General features: G+C 39.7%; 1 protein-coding gene across 10 annotated transcripts in view; it reads right to left on the bottom strand.

Annotated features, from left to right (window-relative positions):
• Positions 1 to 19,986, bottom strand: part of FAM13C (family with sequence similarity 13 member C) — a 277,891-nt gene that overhangs the window by 100,939 nt on the left and 156,966 nt on the right. For 8 of the 10 annotated variants that reach the window (XR_013814709.1, XM_079793129.1, XM_079793128.1 and 5 more), the window contains 2 exons: positions 16,219 to 16,275; positions 10,704 to 10,899 (listed from right to left, as the gene is read on the bottom strand). Coding sequence is in view for 7 of the 10 variants with exons in the window: in XM_079793124.1 (XP_079649250.1) it covers positions 10,704 to 10,899; positions 16,219 to 16,275 (253 nt within the window). In the remaining 3 variants the exon portion in view is untranslated. Of the gene's footprint in view, positions 1 to 10,703; positions 10,900 to 16,218; positions 16,276 to 19,986 lie in introns of those variants that run through there. The other 2 variants (XM_079793131.1, XM_079793125.1) reach the window with 1 other exon arrangement.

Below are 19,986 nucleotides of genomic sequence, written 5' to 3'. Positions count from 1 at the left end.
TGATTCTCACAAGAACCAATAACATTGATACCTTCTTGTCCATTTTTTTAGAGAATTTTTTCTGTAACTCCCATTGTAGGTGGAATATCAACTAGATAATGTATCCCCAAGTATTACAATGCCAAAGTTTCAAATTTCCTATTACTTGTAAACTTGTCTCAAACCAATTAGGGTTGTTTTGAACCCAAAATCCCTCAGAGTGACTTTTTTTTTTCTAACTTTTGAGATTTACTGCCCAGGCAAATGACTTATATTACTTTATTTCAAGATTCTGTCAGGTCATTATGTAAGCTGAATGTTTGTTTATTTTTTTTTAAGTAATAAAGTGATGTTATAGACATTCCATGTTCCTTCCTAAAATATCTTTCTTCATCAATTGACTCATTTAAGAATAGGTTGGTTGTTAATTCCAAGAGAGGCTTCAGAATCTAATATATCATGAGAAATCAATAAACTTAAATATTAACTCAGATGACCTCATTTTCAAGGACCATACATTTCTCAGAGCTCTGTCCCCTTGAATCTCAATCATTTTATTCTTGGAGGAGTAAAGAGAAACTTGGAAAACAAACCCAGAGGACCACCTTTCTTCCTGACCAGTAACAAGTCTTCCAAAAAATCCAAACCTAAACAGGAATTGAAGTAAAATTTCTACACCAGAGCTGCAAAAATCAGGCGAGAGAAATAATGCAACACACACTGATGTGTCAAAAACAATTACCTAACTAAGACCAATTGTTAGAATCACAGTGACTTCATGCTCTTGACACTGCAAGAAGCAAGCCCTTAAAGGCATATTCAGAACTTGAAAGTCTTCCTCTCACTGACAAGAAAGTGAAATTCTATTTGAAGTTCACTTCAGCTTTACAATGCTCTCAATTTCAAAGTCCTTCAGCTGTCCTGATTTTCTTGCTTTTACCATTTGCACTTGTTCAGTATTTCAGTAATATATTCAGAAGAAAAAAAAATGTACAAAAAGTAGGTCTGTAGTTGGAAAAAAACCTTAGGTCCTTTGAGGGGGTGGGGGGGCGGAGCGGAATTACCCAGAATTAACTATTGTCTTTCTTCTACTTCAGAGTCTAACTCAGTAAGAATAAATACTGTTCTTATATGAATAGGAACCTTCTAAAAACAGAATTATCGTAAACACTTCATAGTTAGGTTATTTTGCCTGAAACGTGTTTAAAAGGTTTTTATTTCTGCAGAAAAATAAAAATGTAAATTTCACAATCAGACCTGAATTCCTTTCTAGCCTCTTAACACGTCCACTGGAGCCAGTGGAAGAAACCTAATGCTGATGTACACCAGACTGAACAGCTGGTCTCTCCAAGGACCTGGGTTAGCAGCATGATCACAGCACACAACTCCCTGCAGAAAAGCTCTCTATATAGCCTCCTACTTTTTGTCTTCTGCTAAAATAGCCACCAGAAGGGAGGACAGAAGGAAGAAACATAGCCTGATGCCAGCTGCTAGGCAGTGAAGATGGTAAGAGTTGATCTGCCAATGCTAACTCTAAACATCCTCTAGACAATTAGGAGGTCCAGTGCAGAACGCTGGTTCTGTTAGTCAAGTCAGTCATCCCCAAATCAGGTTGTTAGGGATCAATACTAGAACAATACAGTCACAAATTATTACAACATATATAATCTATAACCTTTTTTTAAGCAGAATTTGTTATTTTAATCGGTAGAGGAATATCAATAAATATGGATTTTAAAAATGTAATAGTGGGTTCATACATTTTTCAATTTTGCAATCAGAAAAGTGTGAATACAAAAATTAATGTGAGGCAAGCAGTTCTGGGAAAAGGTAGTAGTTGTACCAAGAACAAGACTAATCAAGAGTGGTGGTCACACACATTAAACAGAAAGTATGTGTGCTTATTCTCCAAGATGAAGAATTATCCAAATATTCTAAAGCAGAGAGAGGAAACCGCTATAGCTCACTGTTAATCATAATGAGATATGATAAAGCACACATACATTTTTATTATATTAGTTTTAGGTGAGCTACATAATGATTCAATATGTGTATATATTGTAAAATGATCACCACAATAGTTCTAGATAACAACCATCACCACTCACAGTTACAAATTTTTTTCTTGTGAAAAGAACTTTTAAGATCTACTCTTTTGGCAACTTTCAAATATACAATATAGTATTATCAACTCCATAGGCACCATGCTGTATGGTACATCCTCAGTTCTTATTTCATATCTGAAAGTTCATACCTTTCAACCATCTTCACCCATTTCACCCACCCCCTATATATTGTGCAATTTTTCACAAAATATTACGACATATATAATCTATTCTTTTCAATCATTTCTCTTCCCTAGAAAAAGTGTTTTCTGTCCAATAAGACATTCCACACAATAACAAACTGTTATCACTGGATTCTGCTTTGATAAGGAGTTTCCGTTTAGTACAAATTCACAAGTCTTGTTTTCACTTCATATTCCCCGTATCAATGAACTCTAGTATTAGCATCAATAAAACCTGACTTTTCAGGAGACAGGTCATTAAATGGCCCTTATCCAAGTCATTTTTTGCAAAGCCTGTTGTCTCAAGAAGAGGGGGATAAATCAGCAGAAAGGAAAGCTGCAACTGCTCCTGTTAAAATAAACATACTCCTTATTCCAAACCAGTTAACTTCTTTGAGGACATTCTTGCATTGTCTTTTTGGTTCCTAGACTTTTATTGGAACAGCAAATATACTTAAAGCCCTCCTCTTTTAAATCATTCATAGTGGGTACAAAACTGAAATTAGTCATCCATATGTGCAGGCAAAGATTCTGCTACTTTCCTTATGGTTCCTGCTCAGAGATGTGGGCAAGATCAAAATAATAATAATAATAATAATAATAATAATAATAATAACAATAAACCCTGGAAAGTTTTCTCAGTGGTTAGAGTATCACCAGCCAGCACACCAAAGGATTGTGGGTTGGATTCACGGTCAAGGTCATGTACCTGGTTTGCAGGTTTGATCCCCGGCCCTGGTTGAGGCCAGTGTGGGAGGCAACCAAATTGATGTGTTTCTCTCACATCTATGTTTCCCTCTCTCTTTCTCTCTCTTACTCCTTCTCTCTCTTCTCACCCTCCTCCATCCCTCCCTTCCTTCCACTCTCTCTAAAAATCAATAGAAAAATATCCCTGGGTGAGGATTAACAGCAAGAAATTGCTCAAGGTGTGATTTGAATCTGACCCTCCAGAAGTGAAATTTCTGATTCTAACTTTGGGCTGATCAGAAAACTAAGAAAGATAGAAACTTCAATGATTACTCTCTGGCCCCTTCTCATTTGCTCCTATTCCCCATTCCCAGCCTGGTTAGGATCAGACTGAAGCTCCAGTCTGGGGTTCCGAACACAATTATGTGACAAGAGAAACCAGAAATGGCAATAGCTAAACTCTCACCATGATGCCGTTCAGCTTCAGAGAGGGTTGTTTTAAGTTTATAAAGATTGTGCCCATAGATTCTTCACAGGTGCTGTGGGGAATGCTAATCTCATAACAAACCAGCTAGAACTGTGTCTCAGTGGTGTCAAGAAGTGTCAGGCAGGACCTGTAGCATAAGCTCAAGTTCCCCCCAAAATTCCAACTTCACAAACAGAACCACTCTATCACAGTGTGTGGTAAACCTACTTCATGTACATTTACCCTGTGATCAAAACTCATGAAATAGATCTATCCATTTCTACATTTGTTCCAGTCTTTGTGGAGCTTTCATGCCTATATTAGGCAAAAACCCCGTAGCATTATCAGTGATAATTGGGATTATTATCTAAAATGTTGACTTGGCCAAAGCCTCACTTCTTTCATTTGAATCTAGCATCATTCAGGCCAGTGGTTTTCAATCAGGGATGTACATCAGACTTACCTACAGAGTTTAATAAAAATGCAGATGTCTAGGACCTACAACAGACTTAATCTTTTTACTTATTAGTTGTTTGCATATTCTCTTAGGATTATTATGTTATATCTCAAGATTTTTCATCTGTAAAAATTATATTTATCCATTTTGGTAAAATCTGAAATAAATTTCCTGATTCCTTTTAAAACAGGCTTATTCATAGCCCTTTGAGACATTTAATTTGAGGGGAATGACATTATTATCTGGCTTTGCACGTCACATTGTGCATTATTCTTATTATGATCGCTCATCAGGCTTTCACATTTGAAAATTATTAGCAGTAAATTAACCACAACCACATTCAGTGCCTGCCATCTATGCATGTCTGTTTTCCGCAGATGCCTGACTGAAGTTTCTACCATCCGTCTCAGGCCAGAATTTGTGACTTCAACCAAGAAGAATACTCTCAAGAGTCCCAAAGTAAAGGCCCAGATATTTAACCGATGTTTCAAAGAACAGACTCTGGGCACAGGCATTTGATGACACCAATGGGCTGAGTCAGGATTTACAGAACTTGAGTCATGAAGCAGATGGCTTCATGCTACTGCTAAACCAAGATCCAGCTGAACAAGAATTAATAACATAGGATGGAAAAGACTGAGAAGGAAAATTTAGTGTGGTTATCTGTTGGGAATGTTGTTTTAATACTCCATTTACTGAACTTATAAGAAAGACCTTTCTCTTTGTACTTCAACTATCTGTAACCCATAAATTTAGTAGATTCTTGTATTAACTATATTTTATTTCCTACTAGAGGCCCGGTGCACAAAAATTCATACACTTGGGGGGGGGTTCCCTCAGCCCAGCCTGCCCCCTCTCACAGTCCGGGAGCCCTCAGGGGATGTCTTACTGATAGCTTAGGCCCGCTCCCCACTGGAAGTGGGCCTAAGCCGCAGTCTGGCCTCCCTCTGCAGGAGGTGACCAGCCGATCAGGGGAAGGTGCTGCCATCACCCCGCTGCTGCTGCCACTGCTGGCCGCCGTGGCTGTGAGGCCTGAGCCCCAGACCTCGCAGCCGCTGGGGCACACGGCTGCCCGAGCCCATGGCTACCTGAGCCCCAGGCCTCTGCAAAAGGGGGTGCGGCACTGTACTGGCCCACGGCGCCAGCCCACCTCTCCAGCGCGGCGCCGCCCGCCCGTGCCACCAGCCCTAGGCCCTCGCAGCCGCTGTGGCTTTGTCTGGATGGACATCCAGAAGACGTCCTAATTAGCATATTACCCTTTTATTAGTATAGATATTCTGGATGCTCTGGCATCTGGAGCCAGGCTGACTCACGGACTGGGAAGAGACTGCCTCTCCCAGGACTGGCTGATTCTCAGTGCTAGGAAGCATAGCAGATGACTTGCCCAGGAGCTGGCCTTTCATATACAAACTAGTGGCCTGGTGCATGAATTTGTGCACAATGAAAGGAAATTCATTAGAAATATTTTAATATCACTATTCGCCCTTTCTCTATAATATAAGCGTCAACCAAATTCACGATCGACAATGACAGATCGAAACACACACGTGATTGGCGCCAGTGAGAGCTTTATATGTACCGCACATGAGTGAATCAACTTAGCCTTTTATAGATATAAAATAAACTTGCTGAATTAGATCTGCTTTCTGATTTAGCTAAACTTTTTCCAGCCCAGTGAAGCACCCTAACTTCTCTTCCAGGTAATTGTCAGCAACATAGCAGTAAATACCAACATGAAGCACATTATTATTGTAGATCACGCAGGGAGAACAAAGGGTAAAATATTTAACTGCAGCAATATTTGACTGCACAGTGAGAAAACCTGAAGTCATTTTCAAGGTCCACCATTTCTTACTTCTTTTCAGTTGGGTCAAGTTTCTAAGCTTTCTAAATCTCCATTTTCCAGCTAATGAAAAGAAAACAGGATTCTACCGAGTCTTCTACCTACCTACTCCAGGACTTCTGTGAGGATCAAATGAGATGAGGCACGGGAAAACGCTTCACAGACATTTGGTTACAGTGTGTAATGTTTCCACCTGTGTTCCTGGGCTGAAGAAACTCCAAGGAGGCTAGTCGCTAGGGAGAGGACATGATGTCATTACCCAGAGCCCACAGTGACCGTTTCTAGGCTTGGCTGGGCTGTGGGCTGCATTTTGCACCATGGGGTCTTGGCAGCATTGACTGAGATTTGGTGGGGTGTCGCTCTGGGGTGGTGGCTGGGCCTGTGTCCCACTTGGGGAAAGCCGAGTGTTGGTTTGTCGGTGCTAGGTCCAAGGTGCCAGCCAGTGTGCGTCATGGCAGCTCCTGCATCGAGCGTCTGCCCCCTGGTGGTCAGTGCTTGTCATGGCAACCAGACAGATGGTAGGAGGGACACTTAGCATATTAGCCTTTTTTTAAAAATATATTTTATTGATTTTTTTACAGAGAGCATGGGAGAGGGAGAGAGAGGTAGAAACATCGATGAGAGAGAAACATCGATCAGCTGCCTCCTGCACACCCCCCCACTGGGGATGTGCCCAAAACCAAGGTACATGCCCTTGACCGGAATCAAACCTGGGACCCTTGAGTCCGCAGGCCAACGCTCTATCCACTGAGCCAAACCTGTTAGGGCAGCATATTAGCCTTTTATATATATAGATTCACCAACCCAGAGCCCATACTCAGAACCACTTTCTTTTTCTGGCTCATACACTCCAGGGGGCAATACTCCTCTGCCTTCATCATCCCAGAGCCAGGTGCCAGACAACTGGAGATACCCCTGTACCTCAGAGTCCACAGAATTATTCAAACTAGCCAATCCTAAACCTGCTCACCCTGCTTGCCTTGCCAATGGAGACCACAATAAAGGCTCCAGTTCTTGCTTCCCTCTCCCCTCTCCTGTCTCCTGCCCAACCATGGTGCTTCCCTGTGTGGTCCTGCATGGCATAGCATGCCCCCACTCCTCCTGAGAACTGATAGTGGGAATCTTTTCAAATGGTAGTCATCTTCTGATCTGTCAGCCTCACCACACCTGAATAATAATAAAACCTATATTTTAAAACCATTCTATTTATGTAAACTAAAATGAACATTTTAAAAATGGTATCTGTATCACACTGACCCCCAGAGTTCAGAAATTCATATGGAGTGAACTTCCTTTTCACAGGAATAGGGTTATTTGCATATATTCAATAATTGTTTTCTTTTTTACCAGAGTAACTGGAAAAAATGTGATATGCAACCATATCTTGCCTGAATATCACAGTATTGACAATGATGCTTAACAAGCCTTTTTCTTTTTATCCTACCTGAGGATATGTTTGTTGATTTTAGAGAGGAGCTAATGTGGCTTTTACTTATGGAGCCCATGCCTGCAAAGTTCTCCTAGGATAACTGGCTTACTATCTAGCTTGCAGTTCAGTTGAGCTTACAGGCCAGGAACTGAAGGTTATTTGGGGGATCCCAAGAGGAGAATTCACCCAGATATATAGGTACTGCAGGTGAAATATGGTGGAGTTTCTTGAACTTGGTTTCCTTTGCCTTGGGATAGCAAGTAATAGAGGCAGTAGAAGTGCAATCTGAGATTCCTTATGAAAACTTACAGAGAGAGAAGTTAATTTTGTAATTATTCAATACTATATGGCTCTAGATTTTACAAAGCATACTTAAGAAGACTTACATGGTAAATTAACACTCTTGCTATGTCTATGTAAATAATCAGGTCAAACCTAATGAGATTAGCCTTATTTTGTGATCAAGAATATCTTATTATGATCACAAGGGAGAAGGTAGGGGACAGTGGGAGAATGTAAGGAAAAATTATAAATGACTGAAATTTAGTGGCTGTCCTGGCTAGCTCATCCATCTGGATAATCTGCTTTTGTTCGTCTATAACGAGGCTATTTTGCAAGGTTATAGAGATAGAAGTAAACCCATAAATAATGATAGCAATGCAAATAATTCCTCTCCACAGAAATGCAAATTGTGTCCAAGAGAAAGTAATTGATTATCACCCTATGGATATGGCAAGTTTTGCCAATTTTAAATCCATTTTTAAATTTATTTTAGCATTTCTTGTGAGACAATTATGGAATACTTTGCATCTCTTTTTTAAAATATGTTTGTATTAATTTTTAGAGAGAGAGGAAGGGAGAGGGAGAGGGAGAGCAAGAGAAAAACATTGATTGGCTGCCTCCTTGCATGCCTCCTACTGGGGATGGAACCTGCAACACAGGCATGTGCCCTGACCAGGGAATCAAACCAGTGGTGCATGGGCTGCTGCTCAACCATCTGAGCCACACCAGCCAGGGCCTTTGCATCTCTTTTGAACTGGTTGTAACATCATATTGATTTCCTCTCTAACTAATGATTTAAATAAAATCTATGACATGTCTGTATGTGATATCTGTATGAGTCTTGATTATATCCTCTTTTAAAATGTAACTTTTCACCACTGAATAAAGATATGCTTACATTTTATTTTAAAAATGATACCAATCACATATATACCTCCCTTAGCAGTTTTGAGTCATTCAACAGATTATACTGACTACTGAGGGCTGGAGATCCAAAGACAGACAAGGACTGAGTCATTGACCTCACAGACTTATGTCCTAGAGCTAATGTTCACTCAAAGGACACTTATCTAGCATTAGTGACCAACATCACAAAGCTTTAGGCAGAGGAAAAACACACTTACAAAATCCTCTCCAAGTAATCCTTTCTAAATAAGTAATTACTGCTTAGCAACACAATATATCACCAAAGGAAAAAAAAATCTAGAGGGAAATCACAGGTTTTATATAAAAATTATAGTGTGAGTAACATGAGATAGGTAAATCTCTAGACTCACAATTGGAAGATCTGGGTACCTTTGTTAGAAATACTGTGCTTTTATAGAAAATACATTCTGCTCAAGTTATTCCAAATCTGATTAAGCACATATAATTCCTCTCAGCCTTAGTTTTTTTCTTTGTACAAGATAATAATACCAATTCCATGGGATTATAGTAAAACATGGTACATGCCTGGAACACAGTAAATGCTCAAATAAGTGTTAGTTGATTTTATTAATATTATTTACATAAACTCAGTACTCAACATATGTTAATTATCTTTCCCCAAAGAAAACAGGAAGAATTGGTCATGTTTCAAATTTTTCCCAGAGATGGAACACTTAAAATTATATTATCGTAGTTCCTTTAGTCATTGGGGGGGGGGGGGGGGGGGCGGGGGGGAGGAGGGGGGGCGGATCTCATTGTGAAGATAGAGATGTTAGGACTGAACTGAAAATTTTACCTTAAGTCCAGGATTCCGATGTTGTATTATAAGTGATGTTGTATTACACAAGCACAGCTCTCTCCTGAAATCTTCCCATATAACCAACAAATTGGGAATGGCCCCATTAGTACCTTATTGCAAGGGATGACTATGCAATTTCTATGAGGCCAGACTATAGGATGACATAAGAAAGGGGGCACTTCTAAAACAGATGGCTGGTCACCAAAGGCCAACAATGTCACAGGTGATTCTTAGCAGGAGGTTCAAAGACAAAGCTTCCCTATAATCAGACTCTGGAGGAAACTCTTTGGATACCTATATCCTCCCAGCACCGTATTCCCCCTAATCAAACAAGTGCTGGGTGCATTCAGTAACAGGCAAGGTCTCAAGTTTACTTAAATGGTATGTCACACTCATCTCTTTCTGCAACTCAACTCAGCTTAAGATAATCACAACTTGTTTCATGAATGCAGAAGGTATTTCATCTCACTGCAAAATTAACCGACAAAATAAGAAGTCATAATACCAAGGAAGAAATAAGATAAAAATCACAGGCCAAATAAGAAAACTACAAGTTCAAACAAACTGCCAAGCCAAAGTTGTTCTAACAGGAAGGTCACCTGGTGCCCATTTACTAACAGGACTAGATTTAAAGTCATAATCAACCTATTATACTTAGAGCCTCGCGCATTATTTTGAAGGTTAACAGCTAAGGGTTAACAAAAAGCAAAGTTAACCTTAATGGAGCATCTATGTCCCAAAAACTGTGTTAGGTACATTACAAGTAAAATCTCTATGTTGGAACCATTAACCTCCTAGTAAGATTAATGTAGATTATATTTGTATAATCCCTTTTGAACGCATCATAAATTATTTGAGGATTTTTTTAAGATTTAAAAAAATCACATTCTTTGCTATACCTCTCTACAACAAGAAAAATCTAATTTTCTAGATAGAGATGTTAGGACTGAACTGGAAACACACACACACACACACACACACACACACGCACACACACACACACATATAAAATGTAAATTTATTACCCAAATCAAGTTGGAAAGATGCTTCATTCATTCATTCAAATACTTATTGACCCTGAAGAACCAGACACCACATGCACACACAAACAGGCACATACACACTTGAGTGTTTATTCAAGGCTGCTAAACTGCAACCTAAGGAGAATAGCTCCAGGTAAACATGGGAGTTTTGATTTCTTGAGAAGAATCTCCAAGTTTGGGACAAGAAATACATGCCCTAGAAAAAAAAAGACAGTAAGATATCCTCCTCTACCCTTCCCCGCAAAGAGTAAGGCAACTCTAAGTCAATGTCACAGTCCAGTATTTAAGAATATAAATTTGAATGGGCACTAAATTATTAGCCTGCCCAGAACACTCCACTACTAACCAAGGAGAGCACTCATATGTTTAAGCCGGTGATATGCACAATAACAAGTCATGCTGATCACCTCCTGCCCAAGAATGAGCTCAAAACCATTTGCCAGAATTGTGCCCTCACCGGAGAAGCGCCCATCCTGGCAAAGGCCTGAGGAGTAGACACACTACCTGACTTTCTCCATGGCTCCTCCCATTCTCTGCTTTGAAGATGGACTTGGGCTTCCTGGACTTGAAGTTGCCCATGCTGGGTCGCAGCACGCCGTCCACCAGCACAGTCTGCTCTACATGCTGTGGCTCCCGGGAGGGCGCAGGCTCCTCTAGGAGAGCCCCGGCGTCGGGGTAATTTTCTTTATTGTCTTCATCTCTAAAACAGGAAAGACCCAATTCAGGAAGCGCCACAAAAAATAATAAATTGCTGCAGGAAAGAGGGGCTGGCCATACTCATTGCCGCCCTATTTATATGGACCTAGCAGCATTTTGGTGTCCACCTAGCCAGTTTCACAGGAATAAAGTTTAAGAAATGTGTATTTCACTCTTTGGATTACTCCACATTCCCTTCTAATCTTTGTTAATGAATACATACTTTTTAACTTTGTACATACTATCATGATTTCTTTAAATCTTTCGCTTCAAGATGCTTTCGTGCATATAATATTTTTCTCTTGTAATAATAATGTATTCTCGTGCATATAATATTTCTCTCTTGTAATAATTGTTAGATAATATCCCAATTTTATAGATTAAGACTCTAAAACTCAGAGATTAAATAAAGTGCCAAAGGGCTAATTCACCTAGACCTGGAGTGGTCAGGTAGGTCTCCAATCTCCCATCCACGTGTTCTTGGTTCAGGCATGATGCTTGCTCCTCACTGACAAGTCTAACCATCTCCCTATAACTTTCATACACATCTAGAAATTTAAAAGGGCCTATTTTAATAGGATACATGCTACCCAGTTAAAATATAAGACAAGGATCAAATTTTGCCCAGCCAAGCCATCTGAGCAACATCTTCAAGGCAAAGTCAAAGATCCCATTGCCTGGCTCCTATCCGTTGGAATTACTGGAGAAGATCAAATGCGCTAGTTTTTCCTTTGTAGATTCAGTGCTGGGGTGGCACTTTTAATTTTCACTCACCAATCAAATTCAATAGAATATCATCCCACAGTTTCAATTTCCTCAAAAACAGTGACAAAATAACACTCTTATTTGAAATCACATCCCTCGTAAATCTAGGTGCATTTTGTTTTCTTATTTTCCTAAAAATTCAGCAAATACCATGGACAAAACCAAATGGGGCATCTTTTTATATGATCACTATCATCACCCTTAACCCACTGGCAATCATTTGTGTACTAGATTAGGAGTGGCCACGTGGTGTTTCCCTCCTGCTCCCTGATCAGAAGCACCTATATAAGAGATTTTGGCAACGTCAGCTAGGAAGTAATTCCTTGTGACTCAAGGGCACATAAAGCCAAGAGACAAGACCAGCAAAGGAAGGGTTTCTATGTCCACTGCTCAAAATGTCATTTCACAAACAAAAGGGATTAAATTTGCTAACTTTACTGGGAGGCTGACTCTTTCCTGTTAGTTTCTGGGAAAAGATCAGAGCAAACATCAGGATAGGAGGTCTGGAGCATGACCAGGATGCAGGTGGGCAAGGTGTGGAAATAAAACTGTGTGAACAGTTACGCTAAAGTCTCAGGACAAGCTTAGTGCTATCCCGTGAAGGAGAACCAAACAAATGAAATAATTTTTCAATATTTCATTGGAACCTTGGTTCTCTTGATGGGGAATATAAGACTTTTTTTTTGGGGGGGGGGGGGGTGGCAATTTGAATCTGTGCCAGTAACCTAATGTACATTCTTGATAGCCTATAATTAAGTCACTGCCCCTTTCTTAACAATCTGGTCTATCAAGAACTGTTTTCCCAGTTGCTCCCAATTTACAAAGGGGCCATAAACAAAGACTGTAACAGCTTAGCTGGAGGGGAGGTCACTGACACCACCCAGACCAGGCATTTAGATACAATCTCACTTCCCCTCTAACTGACTCCGAAGGGGCTGTGGAAGCCCACCCCAAAAGCCTGGCAGTTAGGAAACAGGTAGCAAACAAAGAAACAGAAGGGTATAAAAGGAAAGCTTCCCCCATATTCACTCAGTCAGGGATTTGGAGACCTGACCCCCTGAGTCACTGTACTAGTACATCTGAAAATAAATGGGTTTATGCTGGGTCTCCGAGTACTCACTGTGTATTTTTTTCGGTCGCCTGGTAAATTCTGTAACACTCTAACTTAATTCATTCCAGAAAGCTGTTTGAGAAGCGATTTGTCCAAAAAACAAATCATTTTTTCCCATTAGAAATCATGTAAATTGAATTAATTCATTCCAGACCCCCCAAATGATTCCATTTTAACCTTTCTTATATACTGTTTAATCTATCAACAAACACTTCTTTTCTTAAATTTATCGAACCACTCCCTACCAGCCTTCAAGGAATCACTTTCAGCACTCATTCCAGGGGTGTCTTTCAGAAAGTCATTATGTGGCCTCTTTGCTGTCACTGGCTAACTGCTTTTCATTTATCTGAATCAAAAACAGTTTACCTACTCCTTCATTTGCTGTTGATTGTTTCTTTCACAACATTAGCACTCTTGATGGCCTCTTTATGTTTTAAAATTGTGCTAATCATCCATTTCACTAGCAACAAAAGCAAAGAAACAAAAATATTCACAGCACAATTTCCTGAGATGTTAGCAGTAAACTGACTCATACTGGTGCATTCTCTCTTTTGTTTGTGGCCTGAGAGATGCTTTTTGTCATGCTGATCTATCAGCATGAAAGGGTTGTAAGTTGGAGAACCAAAGCTTGTTCAACAATTGAGACATTTTTTCCATGAACAACTTTGTGGAGAACCAAATTGTTTGAGATTGGAGACATTCAAGAACCCAGGTTTGACTGTAGCTGGGGAAAAAAAAATTAATGCCAGTGAGACTAGTTAATATTTTCCCTTTAAATCACTCATAACTAAAAAAAAAATTTTAAGTCACTAATGGGTTTGGAAACCAGTATCAAAACATGATTTGGAACTACACTGGTTCACTTGAAATGCATTTTTCTCTGAGACAGGGCAAATACGTGACCCTAACATATGCCACTCTGGCATGTTGATTATTTCAAACTGAAGACTATCAAGGCCCAACAGACTCCAAAAGAGCTTTTTACCTTCCCCTTAACTGCCTACAAGAATTTATATCTAGGGACTGTACCAGGAGCGAGCTAATACCAAAGATAACTTTTTCTATCAGAAAGACTTACCTGCATGGCCTAGCACGTATCTGTTTACTAAAGATCTGCTCTTCTCATCTTCTTGGGAATCGTCTTCCTCCAATTTGAGGCCCCTGAAACCTATCCTCTTCTCCTTAGCTGAGCTTAGTATATAAGCTTCAATTACCTAACTGCCAAAGAATCTCATATCTTTGGGATTCCCATATGTACAAAATTCATTTTTTTCTCCTGTTAATGTCATGCCAATTTAATTATTAGACCAGCCAAAGACCCTAGAAGGGAAGAAGTGAAACGTGTTTCTCCCCGACATCTCACTAGAAACAAATAATAATCATCCCCACACTCTACACTCCTAGAGGAGAAACAAAATGAAGGACAGCTGCCTTTATGGTAACTTAAACGTTCCTCATTCAAGGAGGATTCTGGAACACTCAAGAATAAGAAAAAAATGACTTTTCAGATCTAAATTGATCTTTTAATAGATTCCTTCCTAAAATAATACCAGAACTTTGTTTTTATATTTTCAAGGTGCCCAAAATTTATTAATCTCATTTTCCCCCTTGACTTGAAAATCAAGGAAGGTGGGTTAAGGGAGCGAAGAGCATTTTTCTTTCCTTACACATGTATAAAGCCTAAATACAAAAGTCATCTTTAGAAATATATTTATTTTTTGTTTTTTGTTTTTGTTGTGTTAATCCTCACAGCCCAGGGTATTTTTTTCCCATTGATTTTTAGAGAGAGTGTAAGGGAGGAAGGAAGAGGCGGGGGAAAAGGGGAAGAGAGAAACATTGATGTGAGAGAGACATAGCGATTGGTTGCCTCCTACACGCACCCCTACTGGGATCGAACCTGCAACCCAATTATGTGCCCTTGACCGGGAATGGAACCTGCTATCCTTTGGTTCTTGGGCCAATGCTCTAACCACTGAGAAACACTGCCCAGGGATAGAAATATATTTCTAACCTATTACTGGTTCCTCACAATCCAAAAAAAAAAAACACACCAGAAAAGTACAGGTTATGTAATTTATGCCACTACTTAATGGGATCACTCATAACTTAGAATGATCATGATCTTCTAAAAAGAACAAGAGTCTTAAGGATCTCCCCACCTCCCACTCTTATTAGTTGAAGCCTGTGCCACCCCACTTCACTTCCCTGACCCTCATCCATAAGAAGGATGTCCCTCTATCTTACAGAGATAATGCAGTCTCTGTAAAATGCCTACCATAAAAGCTGGCTCAAGGCCATAACCCAATAAATGGGAGCTATTGTTACAAGATTTATAAGTGATTATTTGCAAAGAAAAAACTGAGGCCTCTTCTTTGTCTTCCCATACCTCCAGGATAAATTCCAAACCCCTTAGCAAGGTACACAAACCCTTTGAAATTGGGCCTTTGTTTATATCTGGAGCTTCATTTCTTATCACTCCTGGCTTCCTCACTCCCCACCCAGCTCTAACGATTCCAGCCATCCAGAAGTGTTTGTTGTTCCTTTAACTTGAACAGTTTTCTCTAGACTCTGTTGGTTTTCTGATAACTTGCTCCCCCTGCTTGATGGCATCATCTTTTTCTTGGCTTTATATACCACACACACAAAAAAAAAAAAAAATTAAATTAAAAAATCATGTGCCATTTGTAATTTTCTTCAGGAATCCCAGAAACCTCTCTGGGCTACTTGGTCTTTCTAAGTGAATCCAGTTTACCTCTGTTAAAATAGGACTTAAAGTGGCATCTCTATATTCTTGCCTATCTCCTCCAATGGACTGGAGCAGGGATTGATTTGTCTTTCTCTATCCCATATCTTGAATGGTTTCTGGAACACAAAACAGGCCTTCAACAAATGTATGTTATCCAAGTGGACTTCACAGTCAGAAAGACTAAGTCCACATTCTGCCTCGTAGTGACTATGCTATCTTGGATGAGCTTTATTTCTCTGAGCCTCAGTTTCTCCATCTATAGTATGAGAAGGAAAATATCAGCTTCCTTTCAGCTGTTCAGATTACATAATAAAATGTATGTGAAAGCGCTTGAACCACTTTCATGGTTTTGTCATTAGACCATGAACACCTTGATAACCAACACTGTAACTCAGATACCCAATGAACCTTTGGTGAATAAATCTACTTAAGGTTTATGATGGGAACATTGAGATGAGTGAATCAATGTTGAATTCCACAGTCATTGATTGAGAATTCCCCATATAAAAGGCACTGTCTTGGATACTAAGGGAGGGGTATTCAAAAGTGGATACGATAAAACTTCCTTCAAAAGCTAATAATCTATTAGAAGAAGGAAGACACAAGAATAAATTATTAGAATTCAAAGAGGAGACTACAAAAACCAGGCCCAGATGGTATCTGTCCTTCCTAATTAAGAACTAAGAAATGGTGGGTCATACCTGAGACTGGAGCAATCAGTCTGGTCTTCATGTAGAGAGACTGTGTCTTCCTCACACCTGGGAGAAGAAACAAAACCACATTAGATCCAACTGTCTGCTGCAGTAGAAGCAGCAATAGCAATATTAGCTGCAGTAGAAGCTAATATCTTAAGATTAGCATGGTAAACTAAAAAATAGAATAATCATCAGCACTCTCTCCCAAACAGCTCAGATTCCCAACATGTCTACCAGGGAATAATATTAATTATGTCATTTCATGTGAGTTTAAAAGCTCAGAACCAGTGGGAAGCTCCCCCCCCCCCCCCCGCCCCGCCCCTCCACTGTTCTGCTTCACCTAAGCTAACAAGATCTTAGCAAGGACTTAAGGGTTCACAGCTCTTGAGAGGATACCTGACATTAACACTGATGTCAAAGAGACTCCACTACATGCCTTTTTGCCTTTCTTCTGACTAAGACAGTCCCAAAACACATCTACAATCCCTTCCTTTTTATAAAACTTCTGTAGTAACCTTGTGGAAAAGTCTTGGCTATTCCATATTGAAAAACCTACAGTGTTCCACACTGCCCAAGGGAATCTGGAGTAGACCCATTCTCTGTCACTAGTAGGAGGGAGGCTTTGTTCCTGTTCTCAGCCATTCCCACCCCACCTCAACTCCATCACACGCCAGCCTGAAATGCTTTTTCCATCGTCAACTCCTACTCATCCTTCACTGCCCAAGTCAAATCTCACGAACTCTGAACCTTCCCAGCCAAGTTCATTCACATGCCACGTTCCTACTTTAACCTTAATATGTAAATGTTTACTCTTCATTATGAGGTTTTGGTAAACAACTATATCTTGCCTCATACTGCTGTGTAGTTCTTTTGTACCTCCAAGATCTCTTTAATTCTAGGAGAAGAAATAACCATAATTTCTCTTTCTAGATAAGCTGCCACAGTGTTGACAGTGCTACCCCAGAGTAGACCCTCAATGAGTGCTTGAATCCAGTCATTGACATTGGCCCCTCAGCTACTCTGATCCCTGAAATAACTTAGCAAGCATGTGTTGAGCATTTATTGACTTCCAGGTACTACATTAGGCATTGGACCTGTGCTTCTCAAACTCTTTAAATTCAGGACTGACCAGTTTGTTTTCTACTTCCAATCCACTGTGGATAGATACTTTTGTAAAAATGTCACAGGAATGTCAAATTCCTATAAACATTATTAAATGCATATCTCCCTACTGTTCTTGTGTCAGACAAGTTACAACAAGTTACAAACAATTTGGAACCCACACTTTGAGTAGCACTACTTCTAAAGGACACAAAGTTGAAAAAGACCTGGGCCCTGCTTGAGAGATTCATTATGTAATGAGTATGCAAAAATATACCTACACACATAAATATAACCATAATATGGTATTTATACTATATAAAATCATTTAAAATTTTTAAAGATTCTTTACCAGCAATGGTTTATAATTTTACCCTTAGAACAAATTGCTAAAGTGTCATCCTCTTTCCTTATTATCCCTTTTAAATTAAGGTTTTGTACAGAATTAAACAAAGGCCACCTACAGACTCTACCCTCTCTACCTGCTGAAATATTTTGCTCCTACTGGCAGTTAAAAAAAAAGTCAGCTGATTTAACAAAATGCTCTTAATTAAATGAACTAAATGTCCCTGCTTTCTCTTGTTTTTGACGGTCAATAACCCACTCTGTCCATCTTATAGAAAACAACAGTTAAATTCCTAAGTATTGCCGTGTTCTTCTCCATCATCTAAGCTCTGTAATGCAAATAAAAATGTTTCCCAATTAAAATTACCTAGCTAAGTAGAAAAATCAATGAAGAACAGAAATCTAGAATTGTTGCTTCCAAAGAATTAGGGTTCAACCACAGGTTCAACCCTAGAGCTCAACAATATCTATTGTTTGGGAACTTGGCAAGAACTTATTCCCCCCCATTAGATGTGTTAACCTTTCTTCTCAAAGTACAATTGGTTAAAAATGGAAATTCAGCACCAGCACATACAAAGTTGCAGCTGCTTTCGGAGGTATGAGGCCAGACCTAATTAGCTGATCCCATTCTAAGGCCTACTGAACCACTTCAGTTGCCACTCAAGGAAACACAATTCCTTGCTCACAGCAATGCAACAGATCTCCCTACTGGCTTATATGGCACACATACACAAACTCTTGTAGTTCAGTTGGGTTTTCATTTGCTTTGATGAAGACTGTCAAGTTCTACTTAATTAATATCTCCTTCCTTGTTTTTTTTTTTCGTTTTCTTTTCTTTTTTTTTTTTATTAAATATATTTTATTGATTTTTTTACAGAGAGGAAGGGAGAGGGATAGAGAGCTAGAAACATCGATGAGAGAGAAACATCGACCAGCTGCCTCCTGCACACCCCCCACTGGGGATGTGCCCACAACCAAGGTACATGCCCTTGACCGGAATCAAACCCAGGACCTTTCAGTCCGCAGGCCAACGCTCTACCCACTGAGCCAAACCAGTTTCGGCTAATATCTCCTTTCTGATTGTTCTACTGATTCCTTGCCCAGCAGCCACTGCAATGTACAATACTAACCCAATTATAAAACTGGGTTCTATGGTGGGAACTCAGATCCAGATATCCCCACTCCTGGAAGAAAGTCAATTCTGACCAAGTGCCTAACAGGTCTTGGGCCTGGCACTCTCTTTTACATTACAGCCCAATACAGGAATTAAAAGATCAATCTCTTTAATGATGTCCTTCTTCAATATTCACAATAGGTATCTTCTTGTATAATGTTTTTAAAACTGTAAGTTGTGAATTAGGGGGTCTTAAAATTACATAGCAGCTACCAGCGGTTTGCTGTTATTGTTAGAGAAACAGAATAGAAAATGTCACTATAGTAAGAGTTAAGTGTTTTTTCATGAAACTTGTTTAAATAAATCTTGTACATATGTGGGTGCTGGATTGCAATATAAAATGTTTTTCCTACTGTTGTTTGTAGTAAAAAAAATAAAATAAAAGTGAGCAACACTTCTATTAAACAACTTCCTTTGAGACATCAACTAGATTTTAAGTCCCAGAGTTCTTGATTTGTGGTTGCCTAGACAATACGTGGATAATAATTTGTCCTTTCCATTATTTCTTTGTGAAATGCCCAGGGTTGTTACCTTTTTCTCTGTTCAGACTTTTACTCCCTTTATCAACCTCAAACAAGAAAAAGCATATGGTTCTTCGCAGCTCACTTTCCCTTTTACATTATCTCAATGAAGCCTGACAATGCTGTGCAATAAAAATTACCTTCACACAAGAGGCTAAGGAATTGCCCAGGGTTCCAGTGTGGACAGTAGTGACTGCTCCACCCCTCTGAGCCCACCAAATCCTCTCTTCAGTCTACATTCCCAGAGACTCACAAGAGAGGGAGAACAACTTGTTACTTAGAATAATGGTGGTGAAAGAAGTGCCCCTAAAAGGTTCTCTTGTTTGACTTGTGGTAAATAAGAAGAGAGGCCTCAGGTTGGTTATTAGATAAAATGTAGTCTAGTCATGCCAGGAAGGGGACTGTCACTCACCTTGAAGTACCTGAAGGCAAAGTTGCAGAGGTTACAGCCTGCAATCCTGTGGGATTTCTCAGTGTGTCCCAGCACCACTTGCATTAGCACCACCGGGAGTGCCTGGTTGAAAGAGCAGGCTCTGGTCTCACCCCCACCCCAACCCCACACCACCCTCAGATCAACTCTCTGAGGGTGGGGCCCAGGAATGTGTATTTTAAAAGCAGATTGCCCTTCCCTCT

Source organism: Cnephaeus nilssonii, assembly GCF_951640355.1.
Source record: "Cnephaeus nilssonii genome assembly, chromosome: 16".
NCBI lineage: Eukaryota > Metazoa > Chordata > Mammalia > Chiroptera > Vespertilionidae > Cnephaeus > Cnephaeus nilssonii.
Note: the sequence above shows the minus strand (reverse complement) of the source record. Positions and strands in the feature narration are given on the sequence as shown.